General features: G+C 58.8%; 3 protein-coding genes across 11 annotated transcripts in view; all 3 read left to right on the top strand.

Annotated features, from left to right (window-relative positions):
* LOC118497666 (carcinoembryonic antigen-related cell adhesion molecule 21-like) overlaps positions 1-27,367 on the top strand; it is an 834,765-nt gene that overhangs the window by 467,115 nt on the left and 340,283 nt on the right. The window lies entirely within an intron of this gene.
* LOC118497667 (carcinoembryonic antigen-related cell adhesion molecule 1-like) overlaps positions 1-27,367 on the top strand; it is a 746,496-nt gene that overhangs the window by 384,041 nt on the left and 335,088 nt on the right. The window lies entirely within an intron of this gene.
* Positions 362-26,782, top strand: CIC (capicua transcriptional repressor). 9 transcript variants are annotated; one of them, XR_004900186.1, is made up of 21 exons: positions 362-471; positions 3,671-6,472; positions 17,868-18,017; positions 18,102-18,336; positions 18,417-18,546; positions 18,642-18,824; positions 18,907-19,072; positions 19,881-20,083; positions 20,180-20,405; positions 20,831-20,934; positions 21,149-22,374; positions 22,457-22,644; positions 23,077-23,198; positions 23,296-23,462; positions 23,566-23,862; positions 23,956-24,278; positions 24,532-24,812; positions 24,911-25,065; positions 25,142-25,273; positions 25,565-25,696; positions 25,787-26,782. XR_004900186.1 is itself a non-coding variant. In XM_036012812.1 (21 exons), exons 2-21 carry the CDS (start codon positions 3,682-3,684, stop codon positions 26,152-26,154), a joined length of 6,570 nt encoding a protein of 2,189 aa, XP_035868705.1. In that variant the 5' UTR covers positions 1,132-1,256; positions 3,671-3,681; the 3' UTR covers positions 26,155-26,782. The 9 variants fall into 9 exon arrangements, 5 of the variants coding, with proteins under 5 accessions (XP_035868705.1, XP_035868703.1, XP_035868704.1 ...); XR_004900187.1 differs by having other exon boundaries at positions 23,953-24,278; positions 24,914-25,065; XR_004900185.1 differs by lacking the exon at positions 362-471 and adding an exon at positions 1,131-1,256 and having other exon boundaries at positions 23,953-24,278.

Genomic DNA, 27,367 nt, shown 5'->3' with positions numbered 1-27,367 from the left:
AAATTGCACCGCCCTTAAATGTCGAAGTCTTGGAGGGAACTTGTCCCCGGGAGCCCCAAGTCCCAGGCCGCGTGCGTTCACTACACGGCAGTGCGCGCCGCCTAACACACATACGCTCTCTCCCCTCCCGGTGGCAACAGGGCTTTCTGCGGGGCCGCGCCAGACTTTCTGAGGCTGTTGATTGGTCATAGTCCCGCCAACCAATAGCCAATCAAGCGGGAGAAAGGTGACATCACTCTTTCTCCTTACCTCCCCCCACCCCAAACTTCCCTACACCCGACTACCACCAGCAACAACCCGTGGGGGAGGGGCAAGAGAGTAGAACCCGGTGAGGTCATTGCACCGCCCCGGCCACTGCTGATTGGTTGCAGGGCTTGCGGGTGGCGGTTGGCTGTTCTTCGCACCTCCCCCTCGTGCAGCTACCGCCGCTGCTGAGAGGAGCCACCAGCGACGCCAGAGCCGGCAATCCGGGTGAGTCAGGGCCCCGGGTCTAAGATGCTCCTGGCGTCCAGTGAGAATCACGAAAAACTGCCCTTTGCGACTTTTTCTCTTCCCCTGGGTTCTTTGGTGCTTCAGGCACTCTGTCATATGGGAGTTGTAGTCTGCCTTTTACTGTCGACTATGCGCCAGAGACGTAAGAAGACTACCATTCCCATCAGGAATTGCGACGAGCCGGTCAACAAATGCTCAGGCCACGCCTTCTAAGCCTGCTCATTGGAGAGCCCGTCCACTGGCCCCTCCTTCTTGCAGTTCATTGGCTACTGTCCTTAAGAGGGGCTGGGTTCCGGCTTAGATTGCAAGGCGACTGGGTACTGTATTCGTCAGTCGGCACTAGGACGGCTTTTAATTGTTCAATGCTGGTGTCCATCACTTGTTGTGGGCAGGGCTTTAGGCCTATTAGGCAGTCGTAGGCTCAGGTTGGTGTCGGTCCCAGAGGGAGGCCGGTCTTGGGCTTTGGCTCCGCCCTCTAGCGCTGCCGTGTGGGCGCGATTGGTCTTGGGAAGCGTCGCTCGTTGTCGAGAGGTGGAGCTGGCCAGGCTGCGAATATCTATTGGTGTAGGACGGCGCCGGTCAGCGGGGTTGTGGCCGCTCATTGGCTGGCTGCTCCAGCTGTTGCAGGTCCATTCACCATTTTGTGTGTTGGAGTAAAAAAAAAGGGAGAATCGAGAGGGAGAGCTGAAGGGGGGGCGGGGAGGGACCGGACCGGACCGAGCCGGGGGCACGGCCCCCCGCCCCGAAACCCTGCGGAGCCCAAGGTGAGGGGCGGGTCCAGGGCTGACTTGGGCCGGGGGTGTTTGGGGTGCTGGGGGCCGAGAGGGGACAGGTGGCAGTAACAAGGAGGGGGTGTACAGGGGAAAAAAGGTGGGTGGGATGGTGGGGAGGAAGGACAGAGTGGAGAAAGTGGTGGGTAGGAGGCAGGACAGAAAAGAGGAGAGGGTGGTGAGCAGAGAATGGGTAACAGGAATGGAGGGGTGACAGGACTGGATCAGGGTGACAGGGAGAAGGAGGGGACAGAGTTGGAGGGGATGACAAGGAGAGGTGATGGGGAGAGAAGGTGGCAGGTCCAGAGATGGCTGACAGGAGAGTGACTGGAAGGAAGAAGTGACAGACAGATGAAGATGGCAAGGTGGGGGGTGACTAAGGACGGGGCCTAGGGGCTTGTGAGGAGAGAGGTAGACATAGAGGTGGTGACAGGATGGGAGAGAGAATGGCAGAGAAGCTGGTGCCAGGAGGGCTGATGGGAGCAGAGGGCATGAGAGAGACCCTGAAGAGCCAGGGCCTGTGCTGGCCTGGGCTTCAGGAGTTAGTGCTCAGATTCTGGGGTAGGTGGTGGTGGGAGGTGCTGGTGAGGGCCAAGGGTGGGAGTTATCCAGAGAGGAGTGGACAGGAAGAGAGTAGGCCCCAGGGGAAAGAAAGAGGCTTGACTTCTGGGGTGGAGAGGTTGGGCAAGGCAGCAGGGTCCAGGGGTACTAGGCAGTGCTGTTGTAGGCCCAGATCGAGTATGCAGAGGTTTGTGTTTGGGCAAGGCTGGGGCTGGATTTCAATCCCCAAGTTGGTGGTACAGCAGGTCAGTGGGCAGAAGGTGGAGGTGGCTGCCCAACTCTTGGGCAGTTGGGTGCTTTCCTCAATGTGAGAAAACCTGGCTTCTCCAGGCTCTGCCTGTGAGGACTGCAGGATTGGCCCAGGGAAGAGACAGCCTGGAACTACAGGGTCCACAGGAGCAGCAGGCCTCAAGTATGAGGTCAGAAGTTCCTAAAGACTTGAGTCAGGGGTGCCTTTGATTATGTTTGGTTTATGGTGCTGGGTTCCTTCTAAACCCCACTTCCCCAGAGGCCCCCTTTCAGCTTTTCAGGTTCTCTTAGTCACTTGAGAGTAAAGTTTTTTCCCTTTTCTTTTCTCAGGGCAGCTTGAAAGGGGGCGGGCAGTAATGACTGTTCAGGAAGTGGGTGAGGTTGGCCTGCTGGGCTTGTCCTGCTTTCTTTGACCTTCTCCCACTTACCCCCGCCCCCCGGAGTCAGGGGACACATTTTGGGGCCAGGGGGACCTGGCTGGCTTAGCCACCTTGCCAGAGCTAGCTAGCCCAGCCAGCCCAGCGAGGGTAGGGATGCAGGTAGGCCAAAAGAGGGGGCTGGGCTTGTGGGTATCACGCTGGGTGCTATGTGGGAAGGAGCAGGCTCCCATCCAGTGGGACAGCGAAACCCTGAGGTGTAGCTCTGTGTCCCACTGTGTGATGACGTGTGTCTGTGTGTGTGTTTGTGTGTGTGCTCATGCGCAGCCCCATGGTAGTGCTTGGTAGGAGCTCTTGCCCCAGACGTGCCCCTGCCTGCTCTGTGCCAGGATCTGGAGAGATGGCTCCACCTGGCAGTCCCAGGGTACAGAACAGACTGGGCAGCCATTCCTCGGGACTCTCAGCTGCTCACTTCATCCCACAATGCCGGGACATACCAGGCTGCTCAGAGGGGTAGGGCGGGGGGGAGGTGGAAAGAGGCTCACATCACAGCCCAGTCACCTTCCTTTCTGTGACTGTGCCTGTGCTTGTGCATGTGTGTGTGTGAGTGCGTGTGCTCCCTGGCCGGTGACAGTGCAAGGAAGCATGCCCTCTGGATCATGTGACAGGCGGCACACTGAGATGGTTAGGAGGACAGACTCTGGAGCCAGGTTGTCAGGGTTTAGAACCTAGCTCTGTTTTATAGCTAGATGAATTTGGACGAGTTGGGTGATCTCTCTGTGCCTTAGTTACCTCAAGTGTGAAATGGGGTTGTTAGTAGCCTTTACCTCTTAGGGCCATTGTGAGGATAAAGTGGGTTAATAAAGGCAAGTTCAGCCCAGGAGTGGCACAGAGTGAGTGGTCCATTCGTGTGAACCGTTCCTGTTTCTTGCATTCCCTTGGGGCAGTCAGAGTGTGTGCCTGTGCATGCTGTGTTATCTGCAGAGGGAGCAGGTGTATGCGGGTGTCCCTGAGGAGCCACGGTGAACAGCTCAGGGAACATGGGTGCCACTCTGTGTCTGGGTGCTGGCCAGGGGTCCATTATGACTTGGGGATAGCTAGGAAGGAGGCCTCAGGGATCATGGAGGCAGGGGCCTCTGCAAGTGGAAACTCTTGGGGGCGCCGAGTCTGAGGGATTCCTGAGTTGCTCCTGATGACCACTGTCTGCCTTCCACCCTGCAGGTGGAGAAAAGATGAAGCCAATGAAGAAGGCATGCACTGGCCTCCCAGGTCCTGGCAGTGGAGGCAAGTCCCCACCAGCTACCAGGGCCAAAGCCCTGAGGAGGCGAGGGGTTGGGGAGGGTGACAAGCCAGAGGAAGAGGATGACGAGGTACAACAGCAGCTGGGCCCAGAAGAGGCTGAGGAGTGTGAGGAGGAGGAGGAGACCCAGCAGGGCTCAGGGGTTGAGGGGCTCCCCCCGGAGCTGCACCCTGATGACCCAGTCCCAGGCCCTGCTGAGGACCCCAAGGCAGAGGGTGAGACAGGTCGTTGGGAGCCCCCCCTCAGCCGGAAGACAGCTACGTTCAAGTCGCGAGCACCCAAGAAGAAGTATGTGGAAGAACATGGGGCTGGCAGTGGCAGTGGTGGAGCAGCTGGGACCCCAGATGAGCCAGCAGGGACCCCTGAGGATGCCGGTGCCCTGGGTGTTCCTCCACGGCCACTCACCTCTGCCCGCTCCTCCTCCACTGACACAGCCAGTGAGCATTCAGCTGACCTGGAGGATGAGCCCACTGAAGGTTGTGGGCCAGGCTCCTGGCCCCCAGCTGGCACCAGTGGCAGCTATGACCTGCGGCAACTGCGGTCCCAGCGGGTGCTGGCTCGGCGTGGGGATGGCCTGTTCCTGCCGGCTGTGGTGCGTCAGGTACGCCGAAGCCAGGACTTGGGCGTGCAGTTCCCTGGGGACCGGGCCCTGACTTTCTATGAAGGGGCACCTGGCAGTGGTGTCGATGTGGTTTTGGATGCCACGCCGCCACCAGGTGCGCTAGTGGTGGGCACGGCTGTCTGTACCTGTGTGGAGCCTGGTACAGCTGTCTACCGTGAGGGTGTGGTTGTGGAGGTGGCTACTAAGCCAGCGGCATATAAAGTTCGCCTCAGTCCTGGCCTAGGTTCCCAGGTGGGCCCACCAGCCACCCTCCCACAACTGTCACAGCCATCACATCGTGAGCCTGAGGAGGCCATATGGGTGGCCCGCTCCAGCCTGCGCCTGCTTAGGCCCCTCTGGGAACCTGAGGCCCTGTCGAGGAAGCCCCCCATGGGCCCTGAGGAGGAGCCGGCTGAACCAGGGGCTACCCTGCCATCCTGCCCTGCTGCCCTGGACTCCAAGCAGCCTGAAGATGCTGAGGTCTCCAAGATCAGCTTTGGTGGCAACCTGGGGACTTGTGAGGAGGGTGAAGAGAAGCACCCACCAGCCCTGGGCACCCCTGCCCTCCTCCCACTACCCCCACCCCAGCTTCTTTCTCCACCACCCAAGTCCCCAGCCTTTGCAGGCCCAGGCCGCCCTGGTGAGCAGCCTTCACCTTGCCAGGAGGGGAGCCAGGGCGGCAGCCGTAGCAGCAGTGTGGCCTCTCTGGAGAAGGGCGCTGCTCCGGCCACCCGTGCCCGCACTCCACTGACAGCCGCCCAGCAGAAGTATAAGAAGGGCGATGTGGTCTGCACGCCTAATGGAATCCGCAAGAAATTCAATGGCAAGCAGTGGCGGCGGCTGTGCTCACGGGACGGCTGCATGAAGGAGTCTCAGCGGCGGGGCTACTGCTCTCGCCACCTATCCATGCGAACCAAGGAAATGGAGGGCCTGGCGGACAGTGGCCCAGGTGGGGCCGGGCGGCCTGCTGGTGTGGCAGCTCGGGAGGGTAGCACTGAGTTTGACTGGGGTGATGAGACATCGAGGGACAGTGAGGCCAGCAGTGTGGTGGCCCGCGGAGATTCACGCCCACGCCTGGTAGCCCCTGCCGACTTGTCACGCTTTGAGTTTGATGAGTGTGAGGCGGCAGTGATGCTGGTGTCCTTGGGCAGCTCCCGCTCAGGCACGCCGTCCTTCTCCCCGGTCTCCACGCAGTCACCCTTCTCGCCAGCGCCTTCACCCTCACCCTCGCCACTCTTCGGCTTTCGTCCCGCCAACTTCAGCCCCATCAATGCGTCGCCAGTTATCCAACGTACTGCTGTTCGTAGTCGCCACCTGAGCGCTAGCACCCCTAAGGCAGGCGTGCTAACGCCACCAGATATGGGTCCCCACCCACCGCCACCTGCCCCCCGAGAACGCCATTCCTCTGGCATCCTACCCACCTTCCAGACCAATCTGACCTTCACCGTGCCCATCAGCCCTGGGCGGCGGAAGACAGAACTGCTGCCCCACCCAGGGGCCTTGGGAGCCCCTGGTTCAGGGGGCGGAGGAGCCGCCCCAGACTTTCCCAAGAGTGACAGCCTGGATTCTGGCGTGGACTCGGTGTCCCACACACCTACACCCTCTACACCAGCCAGCTTCCGGGCTGTATCACCTGCTGTGCCCTTTCCCCGCTCCCGCCAGCCCTCACCGTTGCTGCTGTTGCCCCCACCTGCTGGCCTGACCTCGGATCCTGGACCCTCTGTGCGCAGGGTGCCTGCTGTGCAACGGGACTCACCTGTTATTGTTCGCAACCCTGATGTGCCACTACCTTCCAAATTCCCTGGAGAGGTGGGCACTGCTGTGGAGGCTCGAGCTGCAGGACCTGGGCGGGGCTGTCGAGAGGCCCCAGTGCCCCCTGGGGTAGCCAGTGGGAAGCCTGGCCTGCCCCCACCTCTGCCAGCCCCCGTACCCATAACTGTGCCTCCAGCCGCGCCAACTGCTGTGGCCCAGCCGATGCCCACCTTTGGCCTGGCTTCCTCGCCCTTCCAGCCAGTGGCCTTCCACCCCTCACCTGCTGCCCTGCTGCCCGTCCTGGTGCCCAGCAGCTACACCAGCCATCCTGCCCCCAAGAAGGAAGTCATCATGGGCCGGCCTGGAACAGGTAAGGAGTGCAGTGGATGGGCTGGGTGAGGGCTCATTTCGAATAGAGTTGCTTTCCAGCTGGCTCTTGAGAGGTGGGCTCCTGCCTTGGGAGGGATGTAAGAGGAGGCTGGAACATTCCTGCACAGATATTCCAGTGAGAATTCATGTGTCAGGCAAGGGACTGGACTTGGGAGGCTCAATGTGGCGTTAACAGGCCGCCTGTTAGGAACATACTCTCAAGGGTCCCTTAGTTATGGAAGCAGTCCTGAGGGGCTGATGGGGTAACAGGATAATCATGATGACAGCTCCCAGGTCTGGAGGGCTGGTGGGGGTGTCACCATGATAAGCATGTATGGGTGTTATCTCGCCAAACTCTCATACCCACCCCATGATGTAGCACTGAACTTATGGGCCCTGCTCTAAGCCCTTTTCAAATATTAGCTCCTATAGTCTTCACAATAACCATAACAGGTGGGTGCTTTGATTATGCTCCTGTAGAGGAAACTGAGGTCAGGTTAGTGACTTGCCCAGGGTCACATGGCTAGTAAATCCTGGAGCCAACCTTCAAACCCAAGCAGGCTGGCCTGTGACCATGGGGCCATAGTGTTGGTTACAGGCAGGAAGACTGAGGCTCCAACAGGTCCTTCTGCCAGGAGTTGGTCAGACCAGGACTGGAGCCCTCACCTTCACTGTGGCACCCAGTAAACACCACAGGTGCTGTCATTGCCCCGGAAGGGACCTGGGAGTGTGAGGACACTGTGCCTTGTTTTGAATCCAGGTGTGAATCTAGTCTGGTTGCCCATGGGACAGGGCGCCTAAGCCAGGAGTTGAAGTATGAGTTGGAACTAGCATCCATGGGATGGAAGAGCTTCCAGGGAGGCCAGTGGGAAGGCAGGCTCCAAAGCCAGAAGGAGCACAGCTGAGGAGAGCCGTTGTGGCTAGAGGGCTGAGGCCAGGTGTGGGGAGAGTAGCATTTCTGAGATTGTGCTGGAGAGAGAAGGGCCCAGGCCAGGCTGGGCCTTGTCAGAGTCACTCCCAGGGAGGGTGACAGACCCATCACCAGCCCCTTCCCTAGCATCTTTTTCTTGCTTATGAGCCCACTGCTTACTGAGTGCTCCCTCTGTGCCTGGCCCTGTACTGGTTGGTGCTGAGGACACTGCCCCGCTTTCAAATTGTGCCCAGACAGTGACTGTCCGGAGAGGTCACAGCAGGGATAGGGCAAGCCCAGGAGGTTGTGAGGAGTCAGGGAGGACTTCTTGGAGAAGGGGCTAGGGGCTTCTAAAGTGAGGCCTGAAGGGTGTGCAGAAGTGAGCCTGCCACGGTGAGCAGGAAAACATGTAGGTAAAGGCAAGAGTTTCTGCAAAGGCTTGAGGCAAAAGCAAGTATTTGAAGGAAGTTAAATCAGCAGTGATGGGTTGCAGATGGCAGGTGAGTGCTTAGATGTGTGACTGTATTGATGAGCAAGGGCCAGATAATATAGCATCCTTATGAGACTTGTGAACTTGATCCTAAGGGCACTAGGGACCCATGGAAGGTTTTGAGTCTGTCTGTCCACGACTGTACTAGAGGTGGGGAGATGGAGAGGAAGGAGCCACTGTGGCTTGCGCTGGGGCAGAGGTCAGTATAGGAAGGAGCTCCAGCCTGGAGCCAGGCCACATACTGTGCTCATGTACTGAGGTTGTGACCTGGGTTTTTTGCCTCACTTCCAAGTTTTTACATTTATTACTGTAGTTGATATGATCAAAATTCTACAGAAGTGGGCATAGCAGGGGCTTCTGTCCTTAGGTAGATGAAGAAACTGAAGCAGAAGGACTCTAACCCTTCCTTACCTCCCCCACACCTACAGCCCCAGACATGGTCCGACTCATAGCGTCATCTCAGGTTATCTTCACTGCTGCTGTGTGGGGAAGGATGGCACTGAGGCAGGTGACCTGAAGCCTACCAGGGCAGGCCCAGCAGGGGTTCCTGCCACTGTTTTCCAGATAAGGCAGCATGAGGCCCTGACAGAACAAGAGTCCTGACTGAGTTTATGCAGCCAGGGAGGAACAGGACTGAGCCTCGAATCAAGTCTGACCTTTAGATCACAGAACTCCTTACTATCAGAAGTTACAGGAATAATAATTTATTGAGCACTATTCAATGTGTGTGCCTGGCTCACTGCTCAGTAAGTGCCGAGTATTTACTTACTGAATCCTCACAATCTCTCAGGAGGTCAGGATGCTTATTGTTTCCAGCAGACAGAAGAGGAAATTGCAGCCCAAGACTTGCCCAAAGTCATCAGCTAGGATAAGGAAGAAGCAGGTGGTCTAGCTCTGCAGCCCAGGCTCTTAAGCACTCTCAATAATAATGATGAAAAAATAATCATAACCACTCTTCATTGAGCATTTACCATGTGCCCAGCCTCAGGTATGGGGCCATGTCATGGAATCCACCCAGTGCTGTGAAGTAGGAATTACCAGCTCTGTTGTCGGGGAAACCTGAGGTTCAGTGGAGGAGGAGGCCTCTTGCTGGAGGCCACCTGGTCGTCAGAACTTGTCCAGTGCCTGTCCTGGCGGTTCTGAGCCGCGCCTCTCTGACAACACCCATGCTGAGGTATCCAGGCTGCCCTTAGATTCCCAACCAGCAGGCCTTTTGTTCTTCTCCCAGAGGCCTTCCTAAACCCTTGGGAGGTAGCACCTTGGGGCCTTCTCTTTTGAAGGCCCAAATAGGGCAGAAGTGCCCAATGGCATAGTGAAGGCGTAGTCCTGTCCATTGCAAGTAGGACTCTGGCTCAGGGCAGCAGGTGTGAGGGGGCTACAGGATAGCCTTCCTGCTCCTGCCCCCCACTAGGCATTTGCTTCCGCTGGGGGACATGCCGGGGCACGCGGGAGGCATTCTCTGCATTCTGTGCATGGTCTGGCCAGCCAGCTGCCATTGCCACCTCCTGTGACTCTTCTTGCCTGCTGCCCAGGAGAGGAAGCTGCCCCAAGGCCTGCAGCCCCAGCCCAAGAGGCCAGATGTCTCAGCTCAATTCATGGCACAGCCTCTTTTCCAGCTTCCTGGGTCAGCCTGGCTTCCCTGTATTGACAGGCAGTGCCCCTTTCCCTGGGCTTGTCTGCCCATCTGTCTCTCTCCCTTGGGTTTCTATGTCTGTTTCAGAGCTCTGTTTCCATTTCTGGGCGTGAGTCTCTCTCTCTGGACTTGTCTGTCTCTGAGTCTGGCTCTCTACATCTTTCTTGGTCTGTTTCTCCTTAGACACCAGTTCTTGTTTGAGCTTTCATCCCATCCTCTTTCTCTTTTGGTCCCTGGTCTTGAGATCCTGTCTCTCTGCACCAGCCTTAGCCCCTTCCTCCTCTCTCTCTTTTTAAAGATTTTATTTTTAGCGAGAGAGGAAAGGAGGGAGAAAGAGGGAGAAAAACATCGATCTGTTGCCTCTCACATGCCTCCAAATAAGGACCTGGCCTGTAATCCAAGCATGTGCCCTGACTGACCGGGAATCACTTTGCAGGGCGATGTCCATCCCATTGAGCCACACCAGTCAGGGCCCCTCCTCCCATTCTTTAGACAGACTTTATGCCTCCATTCTAGCCACCCACCCTCACCCTGTGTGTATCAGGTGCTTTGTTCCTTGAAGTCAGTGGACAGTTGCTAAGCACCAAGTCCCCTACTTCCTTTCTGGTTAGTGTTAGGAGGTTGTCCAGGCCTGGGACAAATTAACTGCCTACTACTGTCCCCAAACCCTGCTGAGAGGTATCAGGAGCCATCTGTAGACCCCTCTACATCCAAGCACCTGTTTCCAAGATAGGCAGGAAGGCGGGGGCTGTGCAGACCAAGCTAGGAGATCCGGCTGTGGGGAAGCAATAGGAAAGCAGCTCCTGTGCCCACCCACCTGCTAGAGGTCACAACCTAGATCACCCTATGTCCCCTCTCCACTGCCACCTTTCAGGAAACACATTTAGTGCCACCATTTGGTGCTCCATTTAACTGAGTCCCACATGTAATCCACCCCAAAAGGTTGGACCTCAGAGATCAAGCAGTGCCCTCAAACTGCTTGGGCAGACGGGGAAAATGAGGCCCAGAGAGAGGCCAAGGTTCTCCTGGCTCCCCAGATCCAGATCCAAGTTCTATGCACCAGAATTTGTTTTGCTCAGACAGTGAACTCCATCTTACTACCTCATCCTCCTCATCCTTCCACCAGGCCCAGGCTGAGCAGTCCTGGGGTATGTGGGTGGCGAAGGCAGATGTGGCTGCAGGCACAGGATTACAGAGGGAGATACAGCATCTGGGGGAGCCAGAAGATAGAAACAACTCTGGCTCAACACAGGGTGATGGGGGGGGGAGGGGCGGGTTCAGGAAGGCTTCTCATTTGAAGGGACATTTGAGCTGAAGCAGGAGGAATGAGTGGATTTCAGGATAGTGAAAGAAAGGGAAGGGTGATCCAGGCCAAGGCAGCCATGGGAGCAAAGGCCAGAAGGGTGAAAGTGCATGACCTCTGAGTGGCTAGTTGAGGCTGAAGCTGAACTAGAGCCTAGTCTTGGCCGAAGGGTGCCATGCAGGACAGGTCCAGTCAGGCCAGGGTTGAATGCCAGCCCCTGAAGAACCAAGAAAGGGTTTAGAGCAGGGGAGAGGAAAGGTTGCACCTGGGTGCCAATGATCCGGGAGACTGTTCTGGGACGAAAAGAGACCTGTGCTTGGAAGAAGAAGATGACTTGCCGGGAGAGGCATTTATGAGGTAGCAGGAGTGATTCTTGGAGATTTCGTGGAAGAGTCTCCAACAAGAGCTGTGAGGGGTCAGGCTGCCTCCTGGCGGCGACTGGCGGCTGGCGGCTGGACTGTGGAGCAGCTGGAGCGCGCATGCGCAGCGGTTGGGGTTGGGGGAGGGTGTATGTGGCCGGGAAACCCCGGCGCCGGGCGCCGGGGCATTAATGGCTCCATTAGTGGCCGGGAGGGAGGCGCATTAGCGGCACCGACGGCGTCTGGCATCCATTACCACCGGCGGCAGCGACTGCACCACAGGCGGCTGGACCCTAGCCTGCCGTGCCCCCTCCTCCGCCCATACCCCGTTCTCTGTCCCCTGTTCCTGCTCCCCGTGGGAGCCTGAGCCAGGGAACCCCGTCTCTCCTTTTCCGCGGAAAAGCAGACTATGAGGCCAGGCAGACCTGGGTTCAAACCCCGACTGTGCCTCCTCCTGACTGAGAGATCCTACCCCTCTCTGGGCCTGTTTCTTGTGGCCCGAGGCTTTGTGGATCCGGACGGGCACCCCTCGTGGGCCGCACCTAGCCCCCGCTGGCAACCGGGGCACAAGTTCCCGCGCCCCAAGGAGTAGCCCCTCCAACCCCGCCGTCGGGCTTTCGTTCTTCCTATTGGCCGCCTTCGCGCCTGCTGACGCCTATTGGCAGAGACTGCCCCCCCCCCCCAACTCCTGTGCCATTAACCCCTGCACAGCAGCGCCCTCGGGTTGGGGTAGGACCCCCCTCCCCGCCCGACAGCTCGGGTGCCAGCTGGCCCGTGCCCCACCGCAGCCCGCGTGGGTGTCAGGCTAGCCGGGCGCCCGCCCGCCCTCCCAGCACAAAGCGGCTTTGTGGGGCCCGCCGGGGGCTGGCTGGGGGCCAGCCGGCGAGTGGAAAATCTCGTGAGCTCGAGGAGGGGAGGAGAATGCAGGGCGGCGCCCCCTCCTCTCCTGGGCACCTCCCTCATCCCGAGCCGACGCCCTCCCAGGCCCGGCGCCTGTACACTATCCCCTCTTCCCACCCCCAAATCCACATCCAGCTCTCGGTCCTATCCTGCCCATCTCCCAGTCCCTGGGGACCCTCCCCCACACCTCTCGTCTGCCTCTCTTTCCCTCCTGGTCCCCCTGCCTACCCTAGCTCCACTCACACTGACTCACCCTGGCGCTATTTTTAGGCTCCCATCACTTTCGAGCTGCACCAGCCCAATCCTGGGCTCGTTCCCCAGGCAACCCTGGCCGTCGCCCACGCCTCCTGGAGTGGGTGGGTGGGTGTATATGTGGGGAGTGGATGAGGGGATCTGGGGACACTGGGTTGGTGAGCCAAGGCAGGGTCCCAGGCAGGGTGGGGCGCCGTGGGCGGTGGGGGCAGGGGCGGGAGCCTCTCAGGCTCAATAAATAGGGCCCGTGAGTTCAGAGCGTTTAGCTGTCTCTGTCAGCATCCCCAGCTTTATGCCCCAGGCCTCGGGGCAGGCCTCTGCCTGTGCCGCCCTGGGTGTCACTTGGTGTCTTTGTCTGTGCTTCATGTCCCCAGGCTGGGGTGGGGTAGAGTGGTGCTTTGGGGGCCGTTGAGGACCAGCCCTTTTGTGGAGTTGGTTATGGCATGGTACAAGGGGTGGCTGCACCATAATTCTTCCCCAGTACCTGCCTTGAGTGAAGAAGGATGGTGTTCCCACTCGGTCTCAGGTGGGGCTGGGGCCCTAGTTTGGGGAACTTCCCTAGCATTTTATAACTAGGGAGGCCCCAGCTGGAGAGATGGGGTGGTGTGGATATAGGGCCTGCTCCCTCTTCTCTACTGCTAATCACCCCCACCCAGGGTTCCTCCACTCTGAACAATGGAAGCTAAGTATAGGGCTGGCCCAGTGCCCAAGGCAGGGGGGCCCTTCCTGCCTGGATTCCGGCCCCTCCCTGCCAGGCTGGGCCCCCACTTGGCTGTACCATACCCTGTAAGGGGCCTCTTCCCATCCCTCCTGTGTGGGCACTGTGTCTTCTACCAGATGTGTAACCCTCCCAGATGTGTGGGGCCCGCTTTCCCTGCTGTGCCAGGCCTAGCTTTTTTTCTCACCCAACAGAAGTTGGGGGTGGGGGGGCAGAGGACAAGGTTCCTCTGAGCTCTGTCTCTGGGCTCCACTGCAGTGGGGAAAGGGTTAACTTGCCAATAGGTGACTCACCCACAGAGAGAGGAGGGGGCAGTGGTGGGGAGATAGTGGCCACATTGATTTCAGCCTTGGTTTCTGCCTCACGTTGCAGTCCCTGGGGCAGTGATGTAATGGAGGGTCTGAGTCTGGGGCTGCATAAGGAGGAGGGGGCAGTCACTTAATAGTCCCTCTGGTGGCCCCTCCAGGCGCACAGTCAAATGTCAAGCCCTGCAATCTCTGGGGGTCAGAGGGCTACAGATGTCTCTTTCCCCTCTGGGTTCTGGTTACCTGGTTTTTGTCCCCTCTCCTTGCTTTCAGCACTGTCAGTGGATGGGGCAGGCTGGGAAAAGGGTTTGTCTGCTGCAGTCTCCCACCCCACCTGTGAAGGAGCCCAGTCTTGGTCCATCTGAGCTCATGCAACATTTATCAGCTCAGGTGTGACCCCAGGGTCCCCTTGGGTGATCCAAGGCCTCTGCATCTCTGCCTTGTGGGCCCTAGACCCTTGCCTGTGTCTCTGTGTGTGCCCTCTGATCTTTCTGTAGTTAACCAGTCTCTTGGTATTGTAGTTGAACCGTGTTCCTGGATCTCAGGGGGTCTGTGTCCGTGTCCACCCTGAGGTTAAATTTTCAGTAGTAGGAAGAGCACTTCAGTTGGAGCACTGGGTTGTTCCATCTGGCTGCATGATCTTGCACAATTCATTCAGTTTCTCTGAGCCTCATTTTTCTCATTTGAACAATGGGCATACTACAGTGTACCTCTGTAGTGGTTGTGAGGATTCAGTGAACAGGATCATGAATACAAGTTTCCAGCACATATCAGCCTCAGTGTTAGTTTCCTTTCTTCCTCCTGGCCATTTTTTTTTTGCAAGGGGTGACTTTCAGCCTATGATGGTGGGGCCATCACATGGTGGTGTTCTGTGATTTAGAGGGTTCTGGGTGGCTGCTGAGTGTCAGGAAGCATAGTGTGAATGGCCGTGGCACTCTGTATACCTGCTAGGCCAGGGTATTGAGGTAGTTAGCGCTCACCAGGGTACATTTATATGGTGTGTGGGGTCACTATGATGGTGTTTGTGAGAGTTAGCCTGTGTTGGGGATGGGAATACCTCAAAGACTGTGTGAGTGTGTGAAGAAGAGCTTGTATGGTTGTGTGGGAGGGATGTGGGCATGTGTGATGGGGTGTGCAGAATCACTGTGCCTGTTTGATATATTGTGTGTACGATGATTCAGTGAATGTGTGGTGAAGATATGTGTTGGTGAAACATGTATGACAGGACATGTATGAAAGGGGTCATGTGAAGAGGATGGGTGAAAATGAGTGTGTATGATATGAACCGTGAGTGTGAGAAGTATATGTGAGCAGGTGTTCGAGATTTGTGACTTCGTGTGTGACAGTGAGTGTAATATCGAGGGTACATGTGAACGTGGGGTGTGTATGAAATAAAGGGTGTGGCAGGAAAGTCTGTCTATGAGGGGTGTGTGTGTGCTGGCGTGAGTTGGTGAGGGCTCAGGGTGGCTCCTCTAACCCTACACGCAGTTCATCTGCCCTGCGAGACCGGTGGGCCGAGCGCACGTGAGCGTGTTCCTCGCGTGGACTAGACACACACACACACACACACACACACACACACACACACACCACACACAAGCCCCGGGCCTCTGCAACGGCGCTCGGAACCGCCCCCTGGCTCGGCGCCTTTACTGCAGTGCGCTCGTCCTGCCTCCCTCCTTCCGCGGTCCGGCCCCCGGGCGGCTTGAGGCCAACCGGAGCCCGCCCCGCCCTTCCCTTATTTGCATATGACTGACGTTCCCCCGGGGCGGCCAATGGGGGCGGACGCGGCGGGGCCTGACCCGCGCGCGGCGGCGGCAGCCAATAGGCTCCCGCGCGGGGGGCCGGGCTTGCGCGGAAAGCCGCGGGGGAAGCGGGGAAAGGGCGGGGGGGAGGTGCGGCGGCAGGGGGAGGGGAGCGCGTAGTAGTGGCGGGGCGGGGAGGCGGCGGTGGTTCGGCGCGGGGCTCGTTCGGAGCGCACGAGCGCACACACGCTGGTCCGTCTGTCGAGCCGGAGGTCGACCCAACGCCGAGTCGCGGGCCGGGGACTCGGAAAGGCGGGGCGGCGGTGCTGGCAGCCGGGGCGCGCGGGGCTAGAGCCGTTACCCGCCGGAGCTGCGAGGGAGGGAGGGAGCAAGCAAACCAGGGAGCGGGGAAAGGGAGGGGGCCGCGCACGCGCACCCGCGCCCCGCCCCGCCGGGTTCGGTGCTTGAGGAGGGAAAGGGAGGGGGCGGCGCCGATGGCCCCGGTGCCGCGCGCCCCGTGACGGCCCCCGCGCGCGCCGGGGGGCGGGGCGGGGCCGGAGCGCTCTGACCTCCCCCGCCCCCCGGGCGGCGGGAGGCAGTCGGCGTTGTGCGCAGGCGCTCCCGGCGGAGACCCCCGTGTGGGGAGGCCGGAGGGGGGCGGCCGAGGGGGGGGGGGGCATGCGGCGACGGCCTCCAGCTGCCCCTGGGCCGGAGCGGCGGCGGGCGGAGCGGCGGCGGCCGCTGAGGAGGCGCGAGCCCCGGCCGGGCCCCCCGGCGCAAGATCATGTACTCAGCCCACAGGCCCCTGGTTCCCTCGTCCAGCGCGGCCTCCCGTGGCCTCGGAATGTTCGGTCAGTAGTTCTTGGGCCCTGAGACTGTAGGGGTCAAGGTGTCGGGGTGCTAAGTGCAGAGCGACGGTGATGGGCATACAGTAGAATGGTAGAGGCCGAGTAAAGGGGTGACGGGAAAGTTACTGAGCTCTGCTGTAGTGGTTAGTGACGGCAGGTGCGAGTGTAGCAAAGTGATGGGAGTGGGGAGTAGCTGGGGCAGCCGCAGTGTTTAAGTGATGGGGTGAAACAGGTCTGCTGTCATTGGGGGTGAGAGGTGCAGAGTAACTGGCTTGGGAGCATGGATTAGAACTGGAGCAGCCTGAGACCTGCTAGAGACTAGACAGGGGGAAGGGGCAGTGACTGAGTAGTGTAGGCATAGGACAGGGCTTGGGAAGTGAGTGAAGCACTGTTTGCTTAGAACAGTTTTGGGCTGGAGTGGTGAGCTTTGCAGAGAGAGAGGGAGAGACCCAAAGACCCTGGAGGATAGTGCACTTGGGGGCGAGTTCAGGAGGGGCAGAACCACAAGACTGTTCCCCCATTGTCTGCTGGGCCCCTTCTGCACCCAGCAGATGAAGAGATCCTGGTAAGAAAGATCTTTGTGAAGATCTTTGAGAGAGGGACAGGTTCAGGTCCCTGGGGGCTGTTAGGGGTTGGAGGGCCTAGAAGGCTTATGTGTCCCCAGGGGTAGGGGATAGGGTCTGCATAATATCTTCAGTAGCTTTCAGTGCTGACCTCCTTGTTCCTCTCCTGTTGCCTTGATGTCTATTTTCTCTTTTGTCAGCTTTTTGCAGAATCAGGTCTTGAGGCCAGTGCCTCACCGAGGGCACCCTTAGTCAAGGCTTCTGTAGGCATGGGTGGTCACTCCAGGTTAGAGTGGTCTGGGTCAGGGGAAGGCCTGGAATGATGGAGACCGGGGCTAGGGCGTTCCCCTTCTCCCTTTATCGTCTTCCCCTAGCAGGGGCCTCCGCTGCTGGTTCCACTTCCCTCAGGGAGCCAGCAATGAGAGGGAAGCCCACTCCTAGTCTCCGCCTGCCCCAGGAGTCAGGCCAGTTACCCAGCTCCTGGGGCTGAAGGTGGGACCTCTGGGACTGGCCCCTGGTGAGGGAAGTGCCTTCCTGTGTGTATTCTCAAGGAAACACCTGGCATTCTTGCCTTCCCTGGGCAGAGACTTATAATAGTTCTCTCATCTGCCCCATTGTCTGTGCCTTTTCTTCCAAGGAGGTTTACCACACCCTCTTCTCTTTCTGGGCTTGGGGGATGGGCCATGCTCTAAAGATGAGCTTGGGGTTTTAGAGGGAGGGAGGGTGGGAGGTCTCTTCATAGGCAGTAGATTCTCTTTAGGGGTAAGGGGAAAGCTGTTGTAGCCACCTGTGCCCAGCCCAGGAAGGGCAGGTCTGGCTCTCTAGGGCCTGTGTTAGGGGGAGGGAGGCAGAGGGATAGACTCAAGACCCTATGCCCTATTGGTAATGGAGGAGAGAGGAGACAGGGCCATATGCCCCAGGAAAGAGAAAGGGAGTGTGAGGCCAAGGTAAGAGTCTATGTCAGATGGTAGCATGGGTGCTGGCAACATGCCATGGCTGGGGGAGGGTCTCCAGGCCTGCTGAGGTCTTAGGGCCTTAGGAGTGTAGGATGGCAGTCTGTCATGGCCTGGTTTGTGATAGGAGCCAGTCATTCCTCTGGCTTGGTCCCTGGTAGAAGTCAGGGAGGGAGTGGGATGTGAGGACTCTTTTCCTTCCCTGCTTCTGTTTTCAATTTTATAAACCTTAGAAATCTTTCAGGCAGGAGTTTTTTTTCTGAGTGATGTTGCATGCATGATGTCAAAAGATTCAGGGCTAGGAGAAAGGAGTGTAAATGTGAGGTGGAGCTTCCTTGTCCAGGGTGGAGAAAAGCTTGGGTTGAGGGTCAAGGCCAAGCTCTCCTGCTGCAGAGCTCATCTGGCTCCTTCCCACAGTGTGGACGAATGTGGAACCTCGCTCTGTCGCTGTGTTCCCCTGGCACTCCTTAGTCCCCTTCCTGGCCCCCAGCCAGCCAGACCCTTCCGTGCAGCCAAGTGAGGCCCAGCAACCTGCCAGCCACCCAGTGGCCTCCAACCAGAGCAAAGGTGAGGGGTGGGGGGCTGTGGGAAGGCATGGGGAACAGTGTTGAGGGGGCCCATGAGCTCTCTGATCTGCCTCTCTGTTCCCAGAACCTGCTGAGTCGGCGGCTGTTGCTCACGAGCAGCCACCAGGTGGGACAGGGAATGTTGACCCTGGGAGGCCCCCTGGAGCCACATGCCCTGAGAGCCCAGGGCCTGGACCCCCCCACACTTTGGGGGTGGTGGAACCTGGAAAGGGCCCCCCTCCCACCACTGAGGAGGAGGCCCCTGGCCCTCCAGGAGAACCCCGGCTGGATAGTGAGACGGAGAGTGACCACGATGATGCGTGAGTGCCCTGAGTCCTGAGACTGGAGGGGGTGGCCTGGCCAGAGACATGGTCCTCACTGTCCTTGCCGCTCCCACCAGTTTCCTCTCCATCATGTCTCCTGAGATCCAGTTGCCTCTGCCACCTGGAAAACGCCGGACTCAGTCCCTCAGTGCCCTGCCCAAGGAACGAGACTCATCGTCAGAGAAGGATGGACGCAGCCCCAACAAGGTGCGTTGCCCCCACCTGTCTCCAGCTCACCTTGTGGCTGTCCAAGCCTGTTTCCTTGGTTCTAACTATTGTACTTGGGTCTCTGTCCGATCTAGCGGGAGAAGGACCATATCCGGCGGCCTATGAATGCCTTCATGATCTTCAGCAAGAGGCACCGGGCCCTGGTCCACCAGCGTCACCCCAACCAGGACAACAGGACCGTCAGCAAGATTCTGGGCGAGTGGTGGTATGCCCTAGGGCCCAAGGAAAAGCAGAAGTACCATGACCTGGCTTTCCAGGTAATGCCTTCTCTTCTTGGCTTCTCCCCAGCTTCCTCTAGTGGGTGGGTGAGTTAAGGGTCTCCCTGTCCTCTCCTGCCAGGTAAAAGAGGCCCACTTTAAGGCCCACCCAGACTGGAAGTGGTGCAACAAGGACCGGAAGAAGTCCAGCTCAGAGGCCAAGCCCACGAGCCTGGGGCTGGCAGGAGGGCACAAGGAGACTCGGGAGCGGAGCATGTCGGAGACGGGTACTGCTGCTGCCCCTGGAGGTTAGTGAGCTCCTTGGCTCTCTTGTCCTGCCACCTCCCTCCCTTGAGAGCCTCTGGTACCCTCTTGCTTGCTGGCTCCCACCCCTAGAAGCTCATCTGTGTCCTGTCACTTTTATTTGAGGACCCTTACCTGCAGAAGAGTCAGCACTTGTTTTATGTGAAAGATCCAGGAAAGTCCAGACAGATAAAATTTACAAATGGCAATCTCATTATCAACTGTCCCCTAAACTGAGCGTTTATTACATACCAGGTACCATGGGAAGTATAATTTCTGAGACTCAAAACCATACCCTATTTTTTAGATGGATAAACTGAGACTCAGAGAAGCAAAGCCACTTGCTTGAAGTCCCAGGAAACAGTAACTGGCAGACCCAGAAGTTAAAGCCCTGCTTGGCTGGCTCCCAAGGCCATAGTTGGAGGCCCCTCACTGCTGCTTCAACTAACTGCAGATGTGAGGTGTGCCTCCCGCTGTGTTGGTGTTGAGGAGCTTTTCTGGAGCAGTCCTGTGGGTCTGGGCCTACAACTCTGAGGGCAGGCTTGCAGTGCAGGAGCAGACCAACAGTTATTAGCTTGCCAGTGCCACACAGACCTGTCTCCAGGCTTTCTTACTCTCAGAAGGGCTGCCCTCTGGGCTCCAGAGGGCAGGAACCAATGGAAAGGAGGTGCTGGGCTTGTGAGTGGCATCTCTTTTCCGCTTGGTGGCCTAGGAGTTCCAGCCTGCTTTTGCCCAGTACCTAGAAATATTGCCCAGGTGCTGGTAAGAGGCTTCTTGACTCTGTAGCACTTCTCTCCCCCTTCCACTCTCCAGTGTCCTCTGAGCTTCTGTCTGTCGCAGCCCAGACACTCTTGAGCTCGGACCCCAAGGCTCCAGGGAGCAGCTCTTGTGGGGCAGAACGTCTGCACACAGTTGGGGGACCTGGTTCGGCCCGGCCCCGAGCCTTCTCCCACAGTGGGGTCCACAGCCTGGATGGAGGAGAAGTAGACAGCCAGGCACTGCAGGAACTGACTCAGGTCTGGGGTACAGGCCATGGGAGTGAGGGAGACGGGTAGGGAGGGCTGCCCAAGGTAACAGCCCCAGCTGAACTCTTCCTTGCACCTGCCCTGCAGATGGTGTCTGGCCCTGCATCGTACTCTGGCCCAAAACCTTCTACACAATTTGGGGCTCCAGGCCCCTTTGCGGCTCCTGGAGAGGGAGGTGCCCTGGCGGCCAGTGGGCGCCCTCCCTTGCTGCCCACCCGAGCCTCTCGTTCCCAGCGTGCAGCCAGTGAGGACATGACCAGTGATGAGGAACGCATGGTCATCTGTGAGGAGGAAGGAGATGATGATGTCATTGGTGAGCAGTGGCAGGGGCCCAGATTCCTGCCAGTGGGCAGCAGGCTGAGGTTTGGACAGTGGGCACAGATTATATCCAGGCCCTTGGGCTTCTTTCTTTTTTCTCCCCTTCCATATTTGTTCATGGTTGCAGGCGTGTGTAGTTTAGGTCCTTCTGGGTAAGCCTAGCCCTTCCCTTGGGCAGTCCCTGTTTTGACAGGCAGCCAGGAGGATCCGGGCATAGGTAGGCCATGGGCACACTGTTAGGTGCTATTACCTGCATGGTCAGGTAGGTAGGCACACTCAAGGCCAAGGAACTGCATTTCTGGACAGTACTCACTGCTGGCTTGGGGCAGAGCTGAGGCCAGAGGCAAGGCCAGCTTCCAGACTGCCCTTCCTGCTCTACACTCAGTCCTTTTGACAATACTGTTTCCTCTGCTCCCTCAGCTGATGATGGCTTCAGTACCACTGACATTGACCTCAAGTGCAAGGAGCGGGTAACTGACAGCGAGAGTGGAGATAGCTCTGGGGAAGACCCAGAGGGCAGCAAGGTGAGAGCTTGGGACTCGGTGCTGTCTGGTTCCACTCAACTGCAGCAGTGAGGATAGCTTGGCCTGTGTGTTAGTAGAGGGCCTGGAGAGGGAAGCTGTTTGGCCTATGGGGAATTGTGTCACAGTCTGGATGAATTGAAGCCTTTTGATGGCCTGGCTGGGGTTGGGTATCCAGGCTCCCTGACACAGTTATGTCACTTCTCCTTCCACCCAGAGCTATGGCAGGAAGGTGTTCTCGCCTGTGATCCGTTCTTCCTTTACCCACTGCCGTCCATCGCTGGACCCTGAGCCCCCAGGGCCCCCGGATCCACCTGCAGCCTTCGGCAAAGGCTATGGGCCCACCCCATCTTCCTCATCCTCGCCAGCATCCTCCTCAGCCTCAGCAGCCACCTCCTTCTCATTGGGCTCAGGGACCTTCAAGGCCCAAGAGTCAGGTCAGGGCAGCACAGCAGGCCCACTACGGCCCCCACCCCCTGGGGGCCCAACGACACCTTCCAAAGCCACCCGCTTCCTCCCAACGGATCCTACCACCTTCCGGCGCAAGAGGCCTGAAAGTGTGGGGGGCCTAGAGCCACCTGGCCCCTCGGTTATTGCAGCACCTCCCGGAGGGGGAGGAAGTGTCCTGCAGACACTGGTCCTGCCTCCAAACAAGGAGGAAAGGGAGGGTAGCGGAGCCCGCATGCCCTCAGCCCCAGCCCCATCGCTGGCCTATGGGGCTCCAACAGTCCCCCTGTCCCGACCAGCTGCCACCATGGTCACCAACGTGGTGCGGCCTGTCAGCAGCACTCCTGTGCCCATTGCCTCTAAGCCCTTCCCCACCTCTGGCCGGGTGGATGCATCTCCAAATGACATAGCAGGTGCCAGGACTGAAACTGTCACTGGGTCCCGGGCACCTGGGGGCTCTCCACTGGGCGTCAGTTTAGTGTATTCAGACAAGAAGTCAGCAACAGCCACCTCACCAGCCCCACATCTGGTGACTGGGCCCCTACTGGGCACTGTGGGGAAGGCTCCTGCCACTGTCACCAACCTGCTGGTGGGCACCCCAGGCTATGGGGCTCCTGCACCTCCTGCTGTCCAGTTCATTGCCCAGGGAGCTCCTGGCAGTGGGGCCACTACGGGCTCAGGAGCAGGTGCTGGGAGTGGTCCTAATGGGCCAGTGCCCCTGGGTATTCTGCAGCCAAGTGCCCTGGGCAAGGCTGGGGGAATCACTCAGGTTCAGTACATCCTGCCCACGCTGCCCCAGCAGCTGCAAGTGGCGCCTGCCCCAGCGCCAGCCCCTGGGACCAAGGCAGCGGCTCCCAGCGGCCCAGCACCCACCACCAGCATCCGTTTCACCCTCCCACCGGGCACCTCCACCAACGGCAAAGTCCTGGCTGCCACTGCACCCACTCCTGGCATCCCCATCCTGCAGTCTGTACCCTCTGCCCCGCCCCCCCAAAGGTGAGGCCTGGGCCGGGCAGCACAAGTAGCGGGGCCACAGCCTTATTCGGCTCCCTTTAATCTCCTGTCTTGCCTCTTGCAGCCCAGTCGGTTTCTCCTGTGCAGGCCCCGCCCCCGGGTGGCTCAGCCCAGCTGTTACCTGGGAAAGTGCTAGTGCCTCTGGCCACCCCTAGCATGTCAGTACGTGGTGGAGGGGCTGGTCAGCCGCTGCCCTTGGTGAGCCCCCCCTTCTCAGTACCTGTGCAGAATGGCGCCCAGCCACCCAGCAAGGTAAGGGCATCTTGTCCCTCTTTCCTCTCCTCCTCGGTATTGGTGTCCATGTCCTAGGGTTTCTGTCTGCCTTTCTTTTGGCCTCTTTTCTCTCTCTTGTCTGTCCTTGATAGTGTCTTACCATCTCCTTAATGTCTCTGTGCATCTTGATTCTAGCCTTGGTGTCTGCAACTTGTCCCTTTTCTGTGTCCCTACCTGTTTTTTCCCGGATATAAAAAAAATAATTTAAAAAAATTTTTATTGGTTTTTAATTTTTTGTATTCTGTATTTTTATTTTTTCCCCCTATCTCTTGCTGTCTTCTTTTCCTTTGTTCCAATCCCAAGTTTTGTGCTCTCTGTCCTGGTTGAGACCCACCCTCCTAGGCCTTGGTCCTCCCCCATCCCACTCTGGGTCCTCCACTCACTGCAGCTCGTGGGTACTCTTGCCCACAGATCATCCAGCTGACTCCGGTGCCTGTGAGCACACCCAGCAGCCTGGTTCCACCCCTCAGTCCAGCCACGATCTCTGGTCCCACCTCACAGCCTCAGAAGGTCCTGCTGCCCTCTTCCACCAGGTAATGGCAGTTGAGCCCTTACCCAGAGGCCAGCTCAGGGGAGGGGGTGTGTGGGGCGGGGCCAATTCACTTCACTCCCCTGTTCTTCTTGTGGCAGAATCACCTATGTGCAGTCAGCGGGCGGGCATGCACTGCCTCTGGGCACCAGCTCAGCATCCAGCCAGGCTGGAACAGTCACCTCATACGGCCCCACGAGCTCGGTAGCTCTAGGCTTCACCTCACTAGGGCCCAGCGGCCCTGCCTTTGTGCAGCCCCTGCTTTCAGGTGAGGGGCAACCTGGCAGGCAGTGCCTGGGATCCAGGATGGGGCTGAAGGGGTTTAGGCTCTAGCTCAGGCTCCTGCCTCTCCTCTGTTTTCCTCTCTGCAGGCCAGACACCACTGTTGGCTCCTGGCCAGGTGGGCGTGTCACCCGTGCCCAGCCCCCAGCTGCCTCCCACCTGTGCTGCCCCTGGAGCTCCCGTCATCACAGCATTTTACCCTGGCAGCCCAGTACCCACCTCATCAGCACCCCTGGCCCAGCCACCCCAGGCCACCCCAGGCCTGGTCTACACTGTGGCCACCAGTACCACCCCACCTACTGCTCCAATCCTGCCCAAGGGCCCACCGGCTCCTCCCACTGCCACTGCCACTGCCACCCCTACTAGTCCTTTCCCTAGCTCCACAGGTGGGTATTGGGACAACTCAGGGTAAGGTGAGTTCGGGAACACAGGGAATGGGTCAGACCTGGCTCAGCAAATGCTCTTCTCCCCACCAGCAGGCTCCATGACTTACAGCTTAGTGGCTCCCAAGGCCCAGAGGCCCACCCCCAAAGCCCCCCAGAAAGTGAAGGCAGCCATCGCCAGCATTCCTGTGGGCTCCTTTGAGGCAGGTGCCCCTGGGCGGCCTGGCCCTGCACCCCGGCAGCCCTTGGATCCTGGCTCAGCTCGTGAGCCTGCTGCCCCTGAGTCTGACCTTGAGGGACAGCCTACAGCGCCAGCTCCTCCACCTCCCTCAGAGACATGGGCTCCCACTGCTAGGAGCAGCCCCCCACCACTCCCACCTGCTGAGGAACGGACCAGCACCAAGGGCCCTGAGACCATGGTGAGTGCCCAACAGGCCTAGAGGCTCCCATTGCTGCTGGGCTCTGTCCCTTAGCCCACTGTCTGCCTTCCTGTCCTGCCCTCTTCCCTGTATGCATGTCTGAGCCATACCCTTGTCCCTCCTGCTCAACCGTGTGACTAGGCCTTTTCCAAGACTGTATCAGGCAATCAGCCCCCACCTCTTTGTATTTCTGGGTTTTGCCTGAGCGATTCTGAACCCATTGTCCTCCATCTTCTTGCCATCCTCACCCCAGGCCAGCAAATTCCCCAGCTCGTCTTCAGATTGGCGCGTCCCTGGACTGGGCCTGGAGAGTCGAGGGGAGCCTCCCACCCCTCCCAGCCCAGCTCCGGCCCCAGCCCCAGCTCTGGCCCCAGCTCCAGCCCCAGCCCCTGGTAGCAGCAGCGGCGGCAGCAGTGAGGGCAATAGTGGCAGGGCAGCCGGAGACACCCCTGAGCGCAAGGAGGTGGCTGGTACCGGCAAGAAGGTGAAGGTGCGGCCCCCACCCCTGAAGAAGACCTTTGACTCTGTGGACAAGTGAGCATGGGCTGGGGGCTGTGGTGTTGCCTATGGGGTTGGTGGGAGAGAGGGTGGCTGCAAGTCGGGCAGGGGAGGTGACTCTGACTGCTCTCCAGCAGGGTCCTGTCAGAAGTAGACTTCGAAGAACGCTTTGCTGAGCTACCTGAGTTTCGGCCTGAGGAGGTATTGCCCTCACCCACCCTGCAGTCTCTGGCCACCTCGCCCAGGGCCATCTTGGGCTCCTATCGTAAGAAAAGGAAGAACTCCACTGGTAGGTAAGGGGGGTCCCTAGGGTAGGTGGGGAACAGACTGGGGCTGCCTCCCCTTATCCTCCTCCTTTTCACCAGACCTGGACTCAGCCCCTGAGGACCCCACCTCACCCAAGCGTAAGATGAGGAGACGCTCCAGCTGCAGCTCGGAGCCCAATACTCCCAAGAGTGCCAAGTGCGAGGGGGATATCTTCACCTTTGACCGCACAGGTGCTGGTGCCTAACTGGTAGACTTGTAGGGAACCCAGGGCCTGCAAGGGGGTGGGATCTCAGGAATAGGGTAGAGGTGGGTGTCACTGAGAGAACAACAGGTCAAGGGTGGGCTCCAGACTCCAATAGGCCCTTAAGCTGCCACATGACCTTTGGCAGGCCTCCTCTTCGAACCCTGCTGTGAAATTGAATTCAGTGAGGGCTGCTGGGTAGACACTCAGACAGTGGTGTGGGTGTGGGATGGCTAGGCTTCTGTAGGAGCCTTCATCGTGCTCCTTGCCCTGCTCCCAGGTACAGAAGCTGAGGATGTGCTCGGGGAGCTGGAATACGAGAAAGTGCCATACTCATCACTGCGGCGTACCCTGGACCAGCGCCGCGCCCTGGTCATGCAACTCTTCCAGGACCATGGCTTCTTCCCATCAGGTGAGCATGTCTTGGAGTCTTGGGGGGCATGTGGAAAGGATCTGCCTGCTTGTCTCATCCTCCCTTCCCCCACTGTCCTTCTGTCCCCAGCCCAGGCCACAGCAGCCTTCCAGGCCCGCTACGCAGACATCTTCCCCTCCAAGGTCTGTCTGCAGTTGAAGATCCGTGAGGTGCGCCAGAAGATCATGCAGGCCGCCACTCCCACAGAGCAGCCCCCTGGAGCTGAGGTCCCTCTTCCCGGACCGCCCCCCACTGGCACCACTGCTGCCCCTGTTCCCACTCCCAGTCCTGTTGGGGGCCCTGACGCCACCTCACCTGGCTCGGACTCTGGCACGGCCCAGGCTGCCCCGCCACTGCCTCCACCCCCAGAGCCAGGGCCTGGACAGCCTGCCTGGGAGGGCGCCCCCCAGCCCTCCTCCCCTCCCCCTGGTCCCTCCACAACTGCCACAGGCAGGTGAGGGCCCCCTGAAAAGATCCCAGGAACAACAGTACCCCCCCCTCAGGAATGGACAATATGTAGATGGCAGGAATAGGGGGGTAGGATGGTTACCTCCTCCCCAGTAAAGCCATTTCGTCCTTTCTAGTTTGGGGCAGAATGAGGCCTGCTCCTCTGTGTGTCCCCATCCCCCTGCAGCTCTCTCCCAGTAATGGGGGGCAGCTGAGGGAAGCAGGGGCACAGTCTCCCTTCACTGAGCCCCTGTACATAATAACCTGGAGTGTGTTACCTTCAGATCTTTTCACTTGTACTTTATGCAAAATGGCTCATGTGAGGGCTGCAAGCAGAGAGAAGTGAGGGCCTTGGGCCAGAGGGAGGAGCCTGTGGAGTAGGGGGAGTTCATGTACCCCTTTTTTCCCCAGAGGGGCTGGACTCAGGTTAGTTTGGGGGTGGGGGCTCCTGCACTTTGCCACAGGCATGGGGAGGGTTCTCTCCCCACTCCTCTGCCCTCCCAACTTGGGTTGTACTTTCTAAGAAGGTGATTCCCCCTACCCTTGTCCCCATCCCCAGAACAAAACATGTTGATCATGTGCAATATTTCTTACTGTGCCGAGAAGCCACAATGACCGCGATTAAAGCTGTTTAACACATCTGTGTGGCCGCCCACTCAAAAGGGAGAAGGGGTGTTGGTTGTGCCAGTCATGTCTCCAAATGGCCACGGTGGTATATACTCTCCCCCCACCACCCAGCCCCAGAGAGGTGATGCCAGGATTACCCCTCCCAAGGGCAGAGGGACACCTGTGATCTGAGGTCCCTGATCAAGCATGGGCCCAACAGCCTTTCTGGGCCTGGTGCTCATGGAGTTGTGCTGCCAGCTCTGCCTCTCTCAGCCATGCAACATTCATGGACTTGGGGAATGCCTAGATGTGGTGCTGCAAGGACAGTGAACGCTCAAAGTCTTAGTTGGACCTGAGGTCTCTGTCCAGAGGTGGCACTGTTCCAAGTACTGTGCTGTCCTGAGTGACTCCTGTTGCCCCCACGTGGCTTGAGCCAGCACTGCAGCCAGGCCAGGAACCTCTCCTGGGTCACACCCCTTTGGGCCAGTGAATAGTGCCCATTTGAGAGAGATCTGTACTATGTGGAGGGATGACTGCTGGGGGTGGGAACATCAGGAATCTTCCACAGGAAATGGCATCTAAGCTAGGCATAGAACACCACGCAGGGGAATAGCATGT

The sequence above is a fragment of the Phyllostomus discolor genome, chromosome 12 (assembly GCF_004126475.2).
Source record: "Phyllostomus discolor isolate MPI-MPIP mPhyDis1 chromosome 12, mPhyDis1.pri.v3, whole genome shotgun sequence".
In the NCBI taxonomy this organism is placed as follows: domain Eukaryota; kingdom Metazoa; phylum Chordata; class Mammalia; order Chiroptera; family Phyllostomidae; genus Phyllostomus; species Phyllostomus discolor.
Note: the sequence above shows the minus strand (reverse complement) of the source record. Positions and strands in the feature narration are given on the sequence as shown.

What these genes read in the sequence shown, in the direction of transcription:
- CIC (XM_036012809.1), top strand. Translation starts at nt 3,682, where the DNA reads ATGAAGCCAATGAAGAAGGCATGCACTGGCCTCCCAGGTCCTGGCAGT. An exon ending in TACTGCTGCTGCCCCTGGAG is followed by an intron (nt 19,073 to 19,880) that starts GTTAGTGAGCTC and finishes TCCACTCTCCAG; the next exon opens with TGTCCTCTGAGCTTCTGTCT. An exon ending in TGTGCAGCCCCTGCTTTCAG is followed by an intron (nt 23,463 to 23,565) that starts GTGAGGGGCAAC and finishes TCCTCTCTGCAG; the next exon opens with GCCAGACACCACTGTTGGCT.